The 18,273-nt window shown below is 37.6% G+C and overlaps 1 protein-coding gene across 1 annotated transcript; it reads left to right on the top strand.

The window, feature by feature from the left end:
- Positions 1-543: 543 nt before the first annotated feature.
- ZBTB41 (zinc finger and BTB domain containing 41) lies at positions 544-17,973 on the top strand. The gene is made up of 11 exons (XM_015636709.3): positions 544-654; positions 1,304-2,539; positions 3,688-3,895; positions 4,591-4,660; positions 7,017-7,164; positions 7,853-7,982; positions 8,567-8,662; positions 9,176-9,282; positions 10,675-10,780; positions 11,911-11,999; positions 12,728-17,973. The coding sequence occupies exons 2-11, from the start codon at positions 1,417-1,419 to the stop codon at positions 13,369-13,371; spliced, it is 2,721 nt and encodes a 906-aa protein (XP_015492195.1). The 5' UTR covers positions 544-654; positions 1,304-1,416; the 3' UTR covers positions 13,372-17,973.
- Positions 17,974-18,273: the final 300 nt, after the last annotated feature.

The raw sequence follows: 18,273 nt of genomic DNA, 5'->3' as shown, positions 1-18,273 counted from the left end.
GTCAGGAAAACAAGCTCATTTTCGGCGTCATATGGTCACTGGCAAGTGGTTATCCCGGGGGAGAGAGGAGAGATGGAGTGGAAGGAGCAGAAGGCAGTGCTCTCGGTACGCGGAGCGGCTGCAGCCCAAGCGCGTCCAGGGAGCCGAGAGGCTCCTCTGGGGCTGCTCCTTTTCCCACCCGGGACGTTCGGAAAGTGGGAATTTCATGTCAAGTGCTTCAAAATATTCAAGAAAAAAAAACAAATTAAAACTCGTATTATTGAAAATAACTACAGGAAGCACGAAACCCAGGCATTTCACAAATCCCTATGTGCACTACTTCAAAGCAGCAGACAGCCTCAGCGGGGTATCCTGGCGCAGAGCCGGCGGCAGCTCGGCTGTCCCGAATCGTCGGCGCTGTTCGAGCAAGCTCTCCTAGCTCTTGCCCGCTTTTTTCACCCTGTGAGCCGCGTTTCGGCACTAGGCCCTGTCAGGGTGCGGCCCCTCATGACCCCGGTCCCGCCCGCGCAGCCGCCGCGCCCCGCCCCGCTCGGAAGCGCTGCCGTGACCCCGCTGACGCGGGCGGCGGGCCCGGAAGCGGCGGGCGCGGGGCCGGACCGGGGCCACCAGCGTTGGGCGGCCGAGCGGCCCCGGGGAGCACCCGGTACCGCGCAGGTGCGACGGACGGACGGGGCCGCGCCGGGGAAGCGCGGGGGAGCGGGACGGGACGGAACAGGGGGGCGGGCGCGGCCATTTTAAGCACCGCGGGACTGCGGCGTCCTCGGTGCCCCCCCGCTTTGTGCTGCTAATCCCGCTTGGGGCCCCACCCTGCCCTCGGCAGGGGACAAAGGCAACGTCCCAGGGTCCGCGGGCTGGGCGGGGGCAGCGCGGCCGCTCGGCGGGGACAGGCGCGGCAGGGCCGGGCCAGACGGCCCCGGCGGGCGCCGAGCGGATCCGGCCCGACCAGTCCCGAAGAGCAGCTGGAGTTGCTTTGCCCTGTTGAGGTGAAACGGAAAGAGAACGAGCCTCGGTGTAATAATAACAACAGTACACGCCCGTCCCGGAGTGGGGCGCAGGCTAAATGCCGCCGGGAGCCGAGCGTAGCCAGCCCGGCCGCCGCCTTAGAGCTAATAATAGGCGGTGTCTGCTCATTGGCTCGCAGCAGGTTATGCCGTGGTCTGCGACGCAAACAGCTTTTAGCGATTTAATAAAAGCCTCAGTTATGCAGATGCATAAAACTAACAGTGAAATATAGAAAGCATTATTAAAAATTGATGAAATGTTTAAGTGCTAAGAGTAATTTTTTATCATAATTCTTTTGCAGAGTATGAAATTACTGTTGCATATTTTCTTAAAGTCTGGAGCAGAACCAAGTCTTAACGGGAATTCTTTACTAGTCACCTATGAAGCTCCTGATCCTGAAGTTGCGCTTTTGCAATGAAGAAAAGGAGACGGCTCGCTGCAACTCTAAATGAAAAGGTTCGTCTTGGCCATGAGAAAGATACTTCAGAACAGATTCTTGTAGTGGACTGTGCACAAGAAATTGTCTCCAAGTCTGCAGAAGTAGCTCCTGCAGATCAGCTTGAATCTTCCCAAGAACTTCCACCATCACCAGAACAAAGAAAGCTCCTAAGCTCATTGCAGTATAACAAAAATCTACTTAAATACTTAAATGATGATAGACAGAAACATCCATCATTTTGTGATTTACTCATAATTGTAGAAGGAAAAGAATTTAGTGCCCACAAAGTTGTTGTGGCTGTTGGGAGTAGTTATTTTCATGCCTGTTTGAGCAAAAATCCAAGCACCGATGTTGTCACATTAGATCATGTAACCCATTCTGTCTTCCAACATTTGCTTGAGTTTCTTTACACTTCTGAGTTTTTTGTGTATAAAAATGAAATTCCATTAGTGCTGGAAGCAGCAAAGTTTTTAGATATCATAGATGCAGTGAAGTTACTAAATAATGAAAGTGTTTCCAATGTACAGACTGATGTGGTAACTGATACACCTACACCAGTAGAAACACTCAGTGAACTGACAGGTAAACTTTTAAATAGTCATCAGTGCACTTTTTGTGGTCGAAGTTTCTGCTACAAGAAGTCCTTAGAAAATCATTTGGCTAAAGCCCACCGACCCCTTTCCCTGGAACGAAAGCATGGGTTAAAAATGGTTGAGAAGGCCAGCTTTTCCACTAGACGCTCCACGAGAAGCCGTAAATGTCCAGCTAAATTTGATATTAGTGACAATGAAAGCAGTGATGCCTCTGACAGCAATTTGGAAAAAGTCAGTTCTGACAAGGAGACATCTGAGAAAAGTGAATTTGAAGACAGTGAAAGTGAGTGCAATGCGGATGAAGATGGTCAGGAAGAGGAAATGTCAGGTGAAGATTCAGAATCTGAAGAACAAAGTGAAAAGGAACAGAATGATGCTGAAGAGGGTTCTGAGGCAGTTGACTCAATGGGGAATATTCCTGAAGGCTTAGCTCCAGTCATCATTCAGAGCAGTAGCAAAAAACTACTGCAGTGTCCCAAGTGTGACAAAAAGTTTGATCGAATAGGTAAGAGCGAGTTAGGTTGATCTTGTTCATGGTGATGCTGTTTGTGTGGGAAATAAACCAAGCTTTTTCTCTGTCCTGGAGAGTGAATATAAGAATTTCTGGATTATCTCACTGATCCAGTGGGCTGCTATTTTCTTGAAGTGTATTAAGTTGTTATGTCTGTGGTGCTAAATAGTTTCAATAAATTATCTGAGCACATTATTTTAAAAATCTGCAGATACTACATTTATTTCTCCTCCACTGCTCTAGATTCTGATTGTTAGCACAGTATGTAAAAGCACAGCTACTGTGCAGAAATAAATGGCCTGTGAGTATTTAGGGTTGGAATGGTACATTTTGGTTCAGCACACATTGGAAGCCCTTTTGTCTTTACACTTTCATAACTTACAATTCTAGTTCAGTGCTCAAAAAATCCATGACAAGCACACATTAAAACAAGCGATACATAAAGTATTTCTTTATAAGCTTGTATTACAATGGACAGTTGACTTATATGTTAAATTTATGAGCTGCAGAAATTCATAAATTTACAGTACTATACAGCAGCATACATGTATGTTCTACAGAAAAAAAAAATATCTAGGACAAAGCAGAGAGGCTGCTACTGACGTGAGGTAGATTTATCCACAGGACAGAATTTTGTCCTCAGAAAAAAGTGGCAAACAGAAGAGGGAATACAAGCCATGTGAAAGAAATGAGAGTATCATTTTTGTTTCTGGTAGTATGTTGGGTCCCAAATACAGATAATATACAAGGGTTTGTATGTTTCATTCAGTTTTCTGGTATTTGAAAGTACCTTAAGATTACCAGTTTGTTGTCAGGCTGTTCCCCATTCTGCAGAGGTACTTATGCTCAGTGTAATGTGCAGTATTTAAGAAGAGACTGCTGTGAGGTTGAACAAGAGTGACTTGTAACCCTTGCACAGACTTATAGGAAGATGGAAGTGTTTGGAGGGACCTTGGATCAAACACATAGGTGAGCACTGGGCAGTTTTCAGTGCTGTAAACCAGTAAGAACCTTCAGATGCATGTGGAGGGTATTTATAGCTTTACTACATGTGAGAGAGATTATAGAACAAGCCCCAAACATGCCTATTGCAGGTAATAGCTTTTACAGATCATGCTAACAGATTTGACTTTGTTGTTCAGGCAAATATGAGAGCCACACACGCGTCCACACAGGTGAGAAGCCTTTTGAATGTGATATTTGTCACCAGCGCTACTCAACCAAGTCCAACCTGACAGTGCACAGAAAGAAACACTCCAGTGACACTGACTTCCATAAGAAGGAGCACAAATGTCCCTACTGCAATAAGCTGCATGCAAGCAAAAAGACCTTAGCGAAGCACGTGAAGAGGCAAGTATGACATAATGTGTCTGGTATTTCTGAAGAAGCATTTTTTTCATTTTAAAATAAGTGAAGATAAGCATATATATAAACACAGCATATTCTGCATTATTTTATAACTATTTCAAATAACTGCCTTTTCAAAGTATCACTTAATCTGCTGTAAGAAATAGCAGTAGTGTTTCTATGGTTCTGCCAAAAGTTTTTATTATAAATTTTAGACTCTTTCAGATGAGCTTGCACAGTCAGAACACATCAGACTTAAAAATTACCTGTACTGCTTTTGATTTGAAGGCAGAGTAAAATACCTTCTTTAGTTCTATATATCAGTGCTTTACTGTTGATAATAGTAGATGTCTAAACCATTCCTGTGTAGATTCTTTTAGATAAATAATTTATGACAGGTCTAATTATAAGGTATTCTTATTTACATACTGCTTTTTTGCTTTTTTTCTTTGTAAACATCTGTAAGTTGAAGTTGCCTTCTGTCTTATCAAATGTTGTATGAGGTTCTACAGGAGTCCATAGTCAACACTTCTTTCCAGATAACTGTGTCATTAAAATTGTTTTAGCATCAGTATTCTGTTCTGCCAGTGTGGTGATCAACTTCTATGACATATAAAGCTTAGAAATAGATATTTAGTATTTGGATTATTTTCATCTTGGAAAGCCATGACTGCTTTCAGCTTCTGTCTTTCTTCTAGGTTTCATCCAGAGAATGTACAAGAATTTCTTTCTATCAAGAAGACAAAGAGTGAAGGTTGGAAATGTGATGTAAGTAATCCTTCAGTACTTTTGTTATTTCATACAGAGTTTACCTTCTGTGAACTTTAATGAAAGTCTGGTGTATGCTATGAAATCTCAGAAAGCTTTCTAAGGGATACATTTCCTCTAGCTGCTGATTCAAGGACTGAACTTTTTCTATATGTACAGCCTCTTGTCAGATAAATAATTCCAATTTGAATTCTAAAATAGTTAAAGTATTTCTTCAAATACATCAGTTTACAGATTAATAGACTAGTGAATGCTCTAAAAACAGTATTTACTCCCCTGTTAATTACACACATCAAGCATTGACCGTAAAGTATACTTTTATAGGAGGGATCTCTCAATTGTGAGGAAAGTATATGTTAAATATGAAACACTTTCTCATTTAACTTCATGTGCAAGTCATCAGAGTTGTAAATTTGTACTAAATTTATCTCTAGTTGTATAATCACAGAATTGATTTTCCCTGGGAAAGGTGTATGTGTGAAACTACATCTCCTCTTAAAAGGAGTTTGTAGAATTTCCGTTCTCTATATGTATGCTACCAAATAATGTTTTAAGATTTCAGATGTGGGATTTTGTTGTTGTTTTTTTTTTTTCAAAGGAAATTGGTTTCCTTTTTGTTTTTTAGGGCAGCTGTTTCATTTATGCAAGCTGCTGTCTACTGCTGTATGTCTGTAAAATTATGGGCTGTAACGTAATTTCAAACCTTGATTTGTTTTGGAACTTTCACTTGTAAACATATAGTAGAATGTTGGGAGATATCAGCTGTAGGAATTTCTATTGTTCATTGTGCAGCTGGTGGGGATCATGGTTCAAGGTTATTACATGGTTCATCAAAGGGTGTTATCTTCCAGGTGAAGTTGTAGTGTGTGAATGTGTTACAGTTTCTGTTGTTACTAGATAAGAAACATTTTAGTGGTTGGAATCAATTGTGCAACATTGTTGACATTCATTCTGTTGAAAGTGTGTTACCAGATGAGTGATTTGATAAACTCTACTTCCTGGTATATGGGTTCAATTTTAAATTGAAAATTTTAAGTAGAAATTTTTAAAGAAGTGAGCTGCTGCTCCTTTACAGCTCATGTGCATTGAAAATGGACTTGAATTAAAAGCAGGTAGAATTCCAACTGTTACAGCAGCTGGACATTGAATAGGACCCTTGGGTGCTGTGCTTTATTTTCAGTTTGTGTGGTGTCTTCTGAGGGCAAAGGTGCCACAGATGTTAAGCTACTGGGTTCACTAAGGTTATTGGTTTATGCTGTAATCTGTTTGCAAACAACAGGATTTGCTGACCATATTTTAATCCTTGAGGAAGATGAGAAAATTTACACAAACAATATATGTTAATAGTAAGGAAAAGCAAGAGGGCTATTATACTTTGTACAAATATGTGATTTTCTTACACCTATATTTAACATTAATGATTTTTTAAACAAATAAAGCTGCTGGTTTTGATTTCCATATTCATGTGTGCTCTGAGAAGCTGATTGCAGGAGTTAATGTCTGGGAGTTGTAGCGCTCAGCTGAGCTGTCATAAACAGCAGCAGGAGTTTCACAGGGAAATATGTGAGTACTCTGTTGATTTATGTTGAAGCATAGGACCCTGATGATAAATTGTAATATCTGGTTTCAATGCCTAAATTTGAGCTGTGGATTCAATTCCATAATTGCACTGTGTGCTTACTTAAGTCACTACTAATAATTCTTGAACATTTAGGTTTTGGTTAATCTGAAAGCAGTACTAAAAAGCACACATATTTTTAGGCTTGTGATGGTCCTGTAGTTCTAAAATGTATTTGAGTTACATTTCTTCATTGATACTGGCATTTTTTCTTTAATATCTGCTGTCAGAGAATTTCGCAGAGGAAATAAAGGAACATGTATGACTCTGGTTCTACAGTAGCTTATACTAGAGTGACTTTTGTTATGGTCCAACTAAACTGTTTCAGCATCCAAAACCAAGCCAAATCTGTTTGTTTTTTCCCATTGGATTATTTTCTGCTGAGTTAATGTGTTGAAACACGGTAGGAAGAGAGTCTGGAAAGCGCTGGAGTCAGAAAGACGGACTGGGGAGGAACATGTAAGTGCATGCAGGAGTTGCCAGTAGTTGGTTTAGGCTGCCATGGATCTGCATCCTAATCTATACAGTACAATCCACTATGGTTTATATAGAGCACAGGTTGGTTTTGATGTTGACTCCGCTGCTTTACATACTGGCATAGAGTAGGTTTCTGACGATTACCTGTTTAACCTTACTTTGGCATAGAGAACAGATGAAATAAACTGTTATGTGTTTATGAATAGGAAAAGAATCTGCTTATAACTGATGTATCTTTGACAAAATGTGTTATCATTTCAGATTTGTAAAAAATCTTTTACTCGAAGACCTCACTTAGAAGAGCATATGATCCTTCACTCTCAGGATAAACCCTTTAAATGTACCTACTGTGAAGAGCATTTTAAATCCCGGTTTGCAAGACTGAAACATCAAGAAAAATTCCATCTCGGTATAGAAACCTCCTTCTGACATGTAAACACTAGATTTAAAGTAAAACATTCCCCCACCATTTTATGTCCTGGAGTCTGGTTTCCACCCCACCTCCTTTTACAATTCTCTCTTCACTTTTCGGGGAGAGTTGTTTAAGGGTATTTGTTGGTTAGGTTTTCACTTTTGTGTTCAGCTGTCTTTTTGAGGCATTATCTTATACCCAAAAAAAGTCAGAATTTTGGGGAGGAAGAAGAATTAAGGTTAGTTTGGTTTACAACTTTTTAGCACAGAATTGATTCTCAGCTAGGGAGTCAGATTCTTCCTGAAGTTTTCAAAAGACCTTTTCCTTTCCTCCTGAAGTATTCTGCAGACTTTTTTATACTACTGATTATTTCTGATGGGTAGGAGCTAGATGGGTAATAAGAATTTTTTCTTTCAGGTGGTCTAAGTGGGCTTAATTGCTTTTGACTATGAATTCTAAATTTTTGCTTTACAGTCATGAAATTTGCCAAAATGCAAGATATTAGAAGTAACTTAGCAGAAAGCTCACAAAATCTAACTAAAATATGCTGACTGTACTAAAGATGAATATTTGTTAGACAAAACTTCTGCTTTGTAAATTGATGAGAGTTTTCAAAGGTAACCAGTCTGGGCTTGTTTAGTTTAGCTGATGGTCAGTCTTCCTCTGTGTGTCTGTCTCCCTGTAGGGCCTTTTCCTTGCGATATTTGTGGCCGCCAGTTTAATGACACAGGGAATCTGAAACGCCACATAGAATGTACTCATGGGGGAAAGAGAAAATGGACGTGTTTCATCTGTGGGAAATCCGTCAGGGAACGGTAAGGACTTGGCTGACTACTTGAACTTCAGCAGCATTTAGCATACTTAGATTGCTGTTGAATATGCTTGGAGTTCTTAACACAAATGAGAGCATTTGAGAGCATTAGTGTATTAAAGGGTAGTGTCAGAGCCACAGATACCATGGGATTTTCTGATCACCTCTAAAATTAAGGGTGACACCTCTAGGTAATGAATTATGAAGTTCATATATATTAAGAAAGTCTTACCTCTCATTCACTTCAGTTAAGTTTCCTACTGTTAAGAAACTTAAGTTTCTCTGTTGTGCAAAAACATCTTGCAATTTTTTGAAAAAGATGTTGTTTTTAATGTATGTTTCGGAATTTGCTTTGGGCCAGTGTTTTATTTCTTTCTTGGTAACTGTTTCTAGACCCAGTTGGTTCAGTAAATAGGTTGCAAGACTGTCTTTGAATGCATGTGTCATTGTGTATATCTGAGATTATACAGTCATTTGGATATATTGTGATCCATCACAATAAAAGAAATTGAGAAAATTATAGTATGCTTCACTTTAAAGTGTCAGGGACATTGCTTAAAATTAAATTTTACTGGCTTTGTTAAACAGAACAACTTTGAAAGAACATCTGAGAATTCACAGTGGAGAGAAGCCTCATCTTTGCAGTATTTGTGGGCAGAGTTTTCGTCATGGAAGCTCTTACAGGTATAGATTTTTATTAAACAAGCTAAAGTGTTTTGCTTATTTGGTGATATAAACACACTCATGTTATTGACATAATTCTTAGTATGTGTTTGACGTACTCTACCTCTGAGAGCATTAGGAAATGTTCTAAAGATCTTTCAATATTAAAAATATATTACTAATCTGTGAGAATTCATTTAATTTTTAATACATTAGCGGCTTAAACAAAATCTCCTAAAATCTTTTCTCAAAGTTGAGGTTTTTTGCACATGTAAAACTTGTGTGTTTTTGTTATTCAAAGAGAAAATAAGCAGAGGACTAAAATATCCCACTAAATTAATTTCACATAAAAGAGTTCAGCTCAGTTCTCTCTTGCTTTCTAAGAACAATTCAGGTGCACCTCAGCTGAAAGTTACTTCCTGATACTTAGGTGAAGCATTAGACTGCATTTTTTGCTATTTTGCATTGAATTAGCAGTACAGATTATGTTAACAAAATTGCATTTTATGGTCATGTTTATGACTAAATATGCAGACTTCATCTAAGAGTGCATCATGATGACAAGAGATATGAATGTGAAGAATGTGGGAAAACGTTTATTCGGCATGACCATCTGACAAAACACAAAAAAATACATTCAGGTAGGTATTTTCTTTGGCTTCACCATTACTATTTTGAAATAAAACCACATAAAAAGTTAATTATGGTTTGTTTTTTTTTCAGTACATGCAGTGTTTTAGGCCTGATGAAAGTTCCTGCCACTCTTAAAGGTCTACTAAAGTAGAGTTAATCTTACCTGTTTCTAAAGGTTTAAAAGCCAAATGTTCCCTCTGTGATACCATAGAAAGTTGAGGGACAGTCAAAAGCATGTAACAATTAATTGCTTTAAGAATCATAAATACGAAAAGCAAAAGTGAAAAAGGAGGATTTTTTAATGATTTCGGATTTCTTTCTTTTAATAGCAATTGTGTGAAACATTGCCACAACACAGAAGAAGCTGTCAGAGTCTCTGTCAAAGTTTGTACACTGATCACTTCAATGTAAGAACATCAGAGAGGTGTTTCTGAAGTCTTCCTTATGGGAAAGAGGAAAGGAAGGCTGAAGGAATCAGCCCTATGAACAGATGGGGATGATCAGGAGGAAGAAAAAAAATCTGTTGCTCTAAGAGCAGAAAGGTTATCAAATGTATAGGAAAAGCAAAGATTTACCAGTGACTTTTTCACAGCAGGATCCAGAAGAAATGCGACCTACTAGGAGGCAAAATACTTTCTAGGCAGCATGGAACTATGAAAGTGATCAGAGTCTAAACTTCCTGAGTCTTAATGTGAAAGACAGCTTCTTTCCTGGTGTTTGAAAACATGTCTGCTATGAAATAAAGAAATCTTTGAAAGATCAAATTATGAAAAAAAAAAAAAATCCTCTTTTCTGCTCTATTTGCTTTTCACCCTCTAGAAAGTTACATTATTTGACTGTCCACACCCCTATTTACATGAGAAGAAATATTCTGCCACTTTGTGGAAGATCTCAAGATGACTAAAAAGCATCAAGATACTTTTAACATCATAAAAGAAAAAGGTAACTATGTCCATTAGGATGATTAAAATGATAAATACTGAGGTGTAATTTTAAATTATACAAATTAGTAGCTGAAAATTACTGGTATGTTTCAATAAGCTTCTCTTTAAAACAGCTGAATTATTGAAGGTACCACATTTCAGGTCATAATGAAGAAAGTACATTCCCAGTCATTCATTTGTACCTCCCATGCAGTGAGCATTTGGGGAAGTGCCTCTTGACTTGGAGCACAAAGTTCTTTGTAGGAATGATGTGGACTAGTCCTATATAGCAATTCCTTACTCTGAGAGAGCCACCATGCTTCCTAAATTTTCTTCTTTAATAAGAGAGAATCCTTCTCCAAGTGAGGTGTGGAAGAACTTGATTGGCTGAACTTTGGAAACATGGTTATAGGTCATAGACATTTAAGAAGTTCCAAAAATACTTAACCAAGATTTATTGAATTTTTGCCCTTGTAGGTGAAAAAGCACATCAGTGTGAGGAATGTGGAAAATGTTTTGGCCGTCGAGATCACCTTACTGTTCATTATAAAAGTGTTCATCTAGGAGAAAAAGTTTGGCAGAAGTAAGTGTGAAGTTTTTACAACAGCATAAATACTTCTGTAGTGTAACTGATTTTGTTGGGACTTGCATGTATGAGCAGAATTCTGCTAATCTGTGTCTTTGTCATGCCTGTACCTCAGTCTTCATAGAGATAAAATTGGAGTTTGAAGGGGATGTCAGAAAATTGCCTCCACAATTTAAGATAGGTATTTCCTTTGTAGCACAGTTAAGAAAATAAAAGCATTTAAAAGGATCAGATTTTAATCTGTCAATTATCTATCTCAGTGTTGTTCTTAATTGATGGTTTCCTGTAATATTCTCATTGCAGACTAATTAAAACTGAATTATTAGTCATCACGTAAGCATTGGGAAAATTATCGCACATTTAAGGTGTTTTAGGCAGTGGCAGCAGATTAATGGCTCTGAAAGGAGGTAAAACTTTGGAACCTGAATTGTGTCTCTAACTTGAAAATGCAATAGGGTTTTAAAACTCTTGAGCTCTAAAAATAAACCTCTCAGAGGTTTGAAATTTGTTTGAAAAACTGCTCTGGTTGTTTTTCAAATTATATGTTTTAGCTGTTAGTACTCATTAGTGTTGTGTAGGAGCCATTAAAGATGTCTGACTTTAAAGTACAATATAGTGCTTATTCTGGTTTTTTGCCTTGGTAGGCAGTAGCCTACCTAGAAATTCTACCATTCCTAGAATCTTATTTATGGCCTGATTCTGTCAAAGTAAAAGCTTCTTGTGGGTGTTGGAAAAAAAATGTTATTTAAGGAGATTTTGGGGGTTAAATAAGAAGTTTTAGTGGTTTTTGTTCCTTGAATACTTAAGTGCCATCCCAACAGAGAATAAAACTGAACATTAAAAAGAATCTAATTGACCTTATTTGTATGTAGATAGGAAGTAGGAACATAAGGCAATAATAAGGAATATGAAATATTCCTATAATAGGAATACGAAATAGGAATATGTAATATATAAAATAGGAATATGTAATAGGAAACAGGAACAAAAGTGAGGAAATTTGGAAAGTTTCTTATTTAGCTATTTTGCACTTAAAGATTCCAGAAAGGACTGTGAGCATAACTTTACTGTTAGTTGGTTACAAAAAAACCCAAAAACACATGAAATGTCTTTTTTTTTCTTTAAAGATATAAAGCAACTTTTCACCAGTGTGAAGTCTGTAAGAAAGTTTTTAAAGGGAAATCAAGTTTGGAAATGCATTTTAGGACACATTCAGGTAAGAACAAAATAAACCCCAACTGAACCACAAAACGCATAGGAAACGCATCACTATTGATTCAATTATTTTATTCATTATGGTTGTGGAGCATTCAGAATATGTAGGAGAAAGCAGCAAGATTTTATTAATTCCCATATATTGGCTATTCCTGAATACTGTATTATGATTGTTTAGCTGGAATACTGATAATTTCAGCTCAGATTTGTGGGACACTTTTTGCACCTCCTCCTTTAGTTCACTGGTATGTGTGTTCTTGCCAAATTTGCCCAGACCTTCGAAATGTTTCTGTGCTCCAGAGATTACTGCATTTCAAGTGGTAATCTAAACAAGGAGTGAACTCCCTCTTGAAAGGATTATGTCCTTCCTGTTTGACTTTGCTTTTTCTGCCTTGTGTTTAGGAAAATCATTGTCTTTTGAAATGTATAGGTGTACAAACTGACCTCATTTAATCTCAGTATCGTAACAGTTAAAAGACAGTTTTTTAATTTTGGTTGTATTGTAACATATGTCCAGGGTACTGAGAGAATTGTCTGTAAGGAGAAGAGTATGCCAGTATAACTTCTAAACAAATTCCTGATGAATCTCTTGATTCCAGAATAGATGCTAAACTTTTTTTGTTTTCAGTAAAATTGATGTAGGTCTTGTTGTCATAATCCATGGAAGGTATTTATGTGTGATTTGATGCTAACTCAAAATAACTAATGGTTACTTCTCTGCCTTTACAGGTGAGAAGCCCTACAAATGTCAGATCTGTAACCAGTCTTTCAGAATTAAGAAGACATTAACCAAACATATGGTTATTCATTCAGATGCTCGACCTTTTAACTGCCAACACTGCAATGCAACATTTAAACGAAAAGACAAGCTGAAGTATCATATTGATCACGTTCATGGATCTAAGACTGCAGAAGAGGCATTGGCATCTTCTCCAGAAGAAAAGCTAGTCTCCTTACCAGTGCAGTACACCTCTGATGACAAAGTTTACCAAACTGAGGCTAAACAGTATGTCGAACAATCCAAAGCATACGAATCAGAAGCCAAAACTTTGCTGCAGAATGTATCCCCAGAAGTGTGTGTGCCTGTGACTCTGGTCCCTGTTCCCATGCCAGACCCCCAGGCAGAGCTGGTGCAGCACGGCTCTCAGTCCCATGGCATCCTTCCCCCGCAGCCAGAGCAGCCAGATTATCAGCGAGCAACAGAGCTCTCCTTCCTCGAGAAATACACCTTGACTCCACAGCCTGCAAATATTGTTCATCCTGTAAGGCCTGAGCAAATGCTGGATCCTAGAGACCAGTCATATCTTGGAACTTTACTGGGGCTAGATACAACTCCAACTGTACAGAATATTTCAAACAATGAACATTCATGATCAGACCATAACATTCCACCGAATTTACTAAGCCATTGGCCACCAAAAGGCTGATATGGCAACTAAGATTTATATTTTATATTTTATTTGGACTCATTAAGTCTTCTGCATAATTTTGGGAAAAAAGTTTGTTTACATTATATTTGAACATTTAGGCACATTTTGATGCATATGAAAGAGTGTTTCTTTAAGAGTTTTTAAAAATCTTATAGATGGTCTTTTAAAAATAATGCTCTGAAATATCTTTTAAGGATAGTGGCTGAAAATGTAATTACATATCTGGCTATTAATTTAAAAAATTGATTGCCTTTCTGCATCTGACTTTGAGCTAATGTTTTAAGTGGAATAGAAAGCATTCTAAAAGATTAAGGACTATTTAAAATCTATGAAAAGGGCAGGCAGGGCTATGAAACATAAATTTTGAATTATGCTTCATGCAGAAATTAATATATAATTTCCTCGAACCTGAGGCATTTTCGGAGGGTTTTATAGGTGGCTGGACTCTGGAGCCTAGCCAGTAAACACAGGCACTAGGTTCTTCTGAAGAGTGATTTATGATACTTTATGAAGACACTAAACAAGGTGTTCGATGATCCCCCTGAGTACAATTAGGCTGCCTAAATTTGGCTTCTTAGTTCTTCTTTCATCTCAAATATTGAATATGGGAAGAGCTAGACAATGATATGGTCTAATTTTCTACACTTAGTCTTATATATAAATTTAAAATGCGTTTTTTCTTGCTTTTTCAATCTTCTTTGTCTTCTAAAGTGTACCCCACACTCTAACTTCAAAAGAAATCGGAGTATTTGCAAGGTCATTTTAATCCATGAACAGTCACAAAGGATTAACATAGCTGACCCTTGCTAGAGCATAAATGATATCAGGGTCCCACATTAATGTGCCCATTTTCAGATTATCTGTGATAGCAGAGAAATTTAAAGACTGTTCCAGAACAGTTCTTAATTTCTATTAAAAAAAAAAATCAGTAATTATAAATCTCTCGTGAGTTGCTAATTATTTTGTTTCTCACTTTCTTGTACTACTGTGTTTATAAACCAAAGTTAAACTCTTGAGACTATTTTATGTCTAATTTTAATTTTTAGCTCTTTCTTTACTAGACATAAGAGTTTTTTCAAAAAAACCTGTTTGGAATTACAAGTCTGGTGTCACCATGAAATCTAGTATAGTTTAACCTCATCAAGTTTTCTCTTTTAAGTCTACTTTAAAAACAATTATTCTGTGTTTGTTTGGTGAATATGATGCCAAAGAAAGTATCTGAAGTAATTTTATAATCTTCATAATTCCTCACAAAAATTGCATAATAATATTCCCATTTTACTAAAATGAGAATTAAGATTGAAATTTTCCCACAGTTTTTCCTATTCTTAAATTAATATCTCAAAGAATCTTTAAAATAGGAAGCTGGATTTATGTGTATTGTTTTAACTGTTAAATTTATTCAATGACCTGAGCCCAAGGGAGCTGTGATAAGATGACTCTCTTATCACAGTTCTACAAACTCTAAAGAGGCACAGATCATTTGAGACTGTATTCAGATACTTTGGTGTTAGATTCTATTAATCATCTGCTTCAGTGTTAAGCAGTTTGCAGGAGAGGGGCCAGAACTGCCTGAATGTTTATATTTTGAAGCTTGTACCCTAGTGGATTCTTAACCTAAGCACACCAAAGATTTCTGTTAGCTGTTAAATAGTGGCAGAGCTATAGAACTTCAAATGTTACCAATATTTAAATAGGACTTAGCCAAAGAAGCACAATAGAAGTCCTAAACTTTGAAAGTTCAGTTTCTAAAACAGGACTACATATGTTTAACTGTTCTATGTTTGTATCTCTAAAGTAAAATTTAGAGCTGTGCTCTGGGAATGTTCAGACTGACATGCTGTAAATAGATCTGGGAAGAAGCTGAAGACTAGCAAATACACAGCAATAACAAGGCCATTGAATGCCACCTTCTGAAAGGACACTATCAAGTACTACCCTTCCTGCTTTCTAATTCCATCTTTCATCTCCTTTCAAAATAAAACTATTTCTGTCACCTTTACACTCCATGGCTTGAAAATGGCTGGTTTATGTGTCGTTTTCAAGTCTACATGTGTGTATCATATTCATACTATTCATGTGCACATGAAACATGATTTCTACTGTAATTTCTATTTGTAATTGAACTGTTGAAAGTAACTCAACTCAATCAGTGGTGTCAGTGCAGTGCTCAGACTAAAAGCCTAATTCTTTGTTATATCTTGTCTTTTCTGTTCTACAGTAGAAATAAGTATTGTATGATTTTGACAAAACAGTAGCTTCAAAGTGGTTGGTAAATAATTATTTCTTTTAAAGTCCAGTCTGTTTGAAAGGCACTCTAAGAAAACACTGAAATGGAATTTGGAGCATATATACTTGATAATGTCCTTTAAAAAAATTCTTTCATAATTGTGCCTTTTATATCTATTCTGAAGAATGGCTTTTTTTCTCTAGTTGAGTTGTTTAGTTAGAAAACATAAAGGTCAATAACTTTCAAAGGGCTCCGTGTTTGTGCGTGCCCAACAAGAAATGGACTTATAAAGGACTAATTTTTCAGAAAAATTAGCTTGCTCTTTGCTATTTGGGTGACCAGAATTACTAGTCATTCCTGGAAAAAATTACCTACTAGTTCTTTGGTGTTCATTTGTTTGCAGATAACCCTACTCTAGTTAGTGTTTGTACCTGCTGGTCAGGCTGGATCATTGCCAGTTGACAGTGAAAGACAGTAAGAAAGCTTATGTGCTAGATACCTAGTTTTTATTTTATATCATGAGCTATAATTCGTGTGGATTTACATCTACTTAAAATTCATATGTGGGCAAAGTAAATTTTCATAGACTGGAAATTTTTTCATCTGGTAGGTGAAAGTATCTGGTTTCTGCTTGATAGAAGATTGTCCCTGTTAGGAAGACTGGGGTCGAAGAGCAGAGTTCTGCACCTCAGCTCATGCTTTGGAACTGCTTAGTGTCTGCTCTCTCCATTTTAATATGTGCTTATCAGAGAGCGTGGTGCTGTTGATGTGGAGGGAGCATTTACAATAAATGTTTTATCTGGCAGTCCCTAGATCAGATGAGTGTTTATTGCCAAAGAAGCAAGAAGCACGTATCTCTTAAAAAGATCTCTAAGGGGTGTTTAGTTGCACATTGCAAAAAGTCTTTTCTGCATGCTGACCTTTGGGAAGAAGAGTGGAGTCAATGCTGGTATTCCAGACTGCTCTGTTGTTCTGAGAACTTACTTCTTCTGTTCAAACATTAAATTCTATATTTTTTGCTATACAAATTTCTGGTTGTAGACTGGGTTACTGCCTTTAATTATTTTAGTGTGTTTTATGTTCAGTTTATTTATTTATATTGGAATTTCCTCTTTGAGCACTGACACTTTTCTTACAGAGGTGTATCCCTCATGGGCTCTTATCATGCTGAATATCAGTAATTATAATGGTGAAGATATTTTTCTGTAAGGCAGAGGTTTCCTTAAAAATATAGCTCTACTATAGTCTGGATTATAATTCCAGTAGTTGTTTCTAAAGAAGGGCTGTGCCAGTCCACAATGACAAAAGGTGTACTTGGAGTCATCAAAGAGCTGAGCTTCTTTCCCTATAACAAAAGTCAAGGAGCCTCCAGAACTGAAGAACGCTTCAAAGGAGTCACCTTGCAGTGTGCTTGATCAAATATGAAACATGTTATGGACTATTAAGGAATAAATGACCCTCAAGTTTTTAAAATAACTAATGTGTAGGAGTTCGTGAATGTAGAATTATGAATTAATTCTGAGGTAGATTAATAGGATTTTTTTTCCCCTGATAACAGTAAAAAAGATGTGAAATTTTTCTGTGTGGAGCACACAAGCATGCCTGATCCAGACTGTGGGTTCCCCATATGCCTGAGGCTAAAGGGAAGCAGAGTGCATTTATCTGCAGGTCCTTGTGACTGTTGTCCTGTGGGATCTTGCTCTACGACACAAATTCCCAAATATTTGGTTACTTCATCATGTGCATCGATGAGTGTCACTGGCAGAATGCAATGCAGGGTGGTCACCTCGCTTAAGGCCAAAAGAGTCTTTTTCATGGTTCATTAGAAGTGTTTTGGTTTAAAAGGTTTTGATGGATTAAAGGTAAAAATGACAGATGTTTTTTAATCCTCCATTACCATTTTGATCATGATAAATGTTGGTCCTTTTATATGAAACAAAAAAGTGAAAAGAACTCAATATTTTGTCACTGGTATATTGAAATAATGTGTTTTAAATGTAATCTGTACAGGTTGGTATTTTAAATGGAAGTCTTTAAGATTGTCTTTTTAGGGGAAATCCTTCGTTGTAAGGAAAAGTTAGGAAGTATACTGTAAATGTGGAAGTACCCAGTCCTATGTGTAATTTTGTTTGCTATGGAAAAGTAAGGTTCTTTTGTCTTAATATTGTGTGCTTCACAGGATTTCTTGCAGGGGTGCTTGCACTAAGCTTTGATTTCTGCCCCCTTTTGTTTTTAAACAGCATGAAAACACAGTATTCTGTGTCTTTCAATTTCAAAGCTCATTAAAGAAGCAGATGAGGCCGATGTTTTCTTCAGATTTGTGTGTGTCTCATTCTACTTTTGACTTTAAAATATTTTGTAAATTAAATTTATTTCCAAAAAAAAAAAGATCTTGGTTTTGCTTAGTTCGTTAGTTTCTTTTCCAGTGTGGGGAGGAGAGCTGTTCGTCAGGGCAGTTGCTCCACGCTGTTGTTTTGTTTTTCGATTTCGAACCCACGGAACCTCACGGGTAGTGCTCGCGGCCCTGCGAGCTCGGGCTGTTTAAATGAAGCCTCGAGTGCTGATTGGCGGACGGGCGAGAGGGCGGGTTGGAACGGGTGCGAGCCGCGCTAGGA

The sequence above is a fragment of the Parus major genome, chromosome 8 (genome assembly GCF_001522545.3).
Source record: "Parus major isolate Abel chromosome 8, Parus_major1.1, whole genome shotgun sequence".
In the NCBI taxonomy this organism is placed as follows: Eukaryota; Metazoa; Chordata; class Aves; order Passeriformes; family Paridae; genus Parus; species Parus major.
Note: the sequence above shows the minus strand (reverse complement) of the source record. Positions and strands in the feature narration are given on the sequence as shown.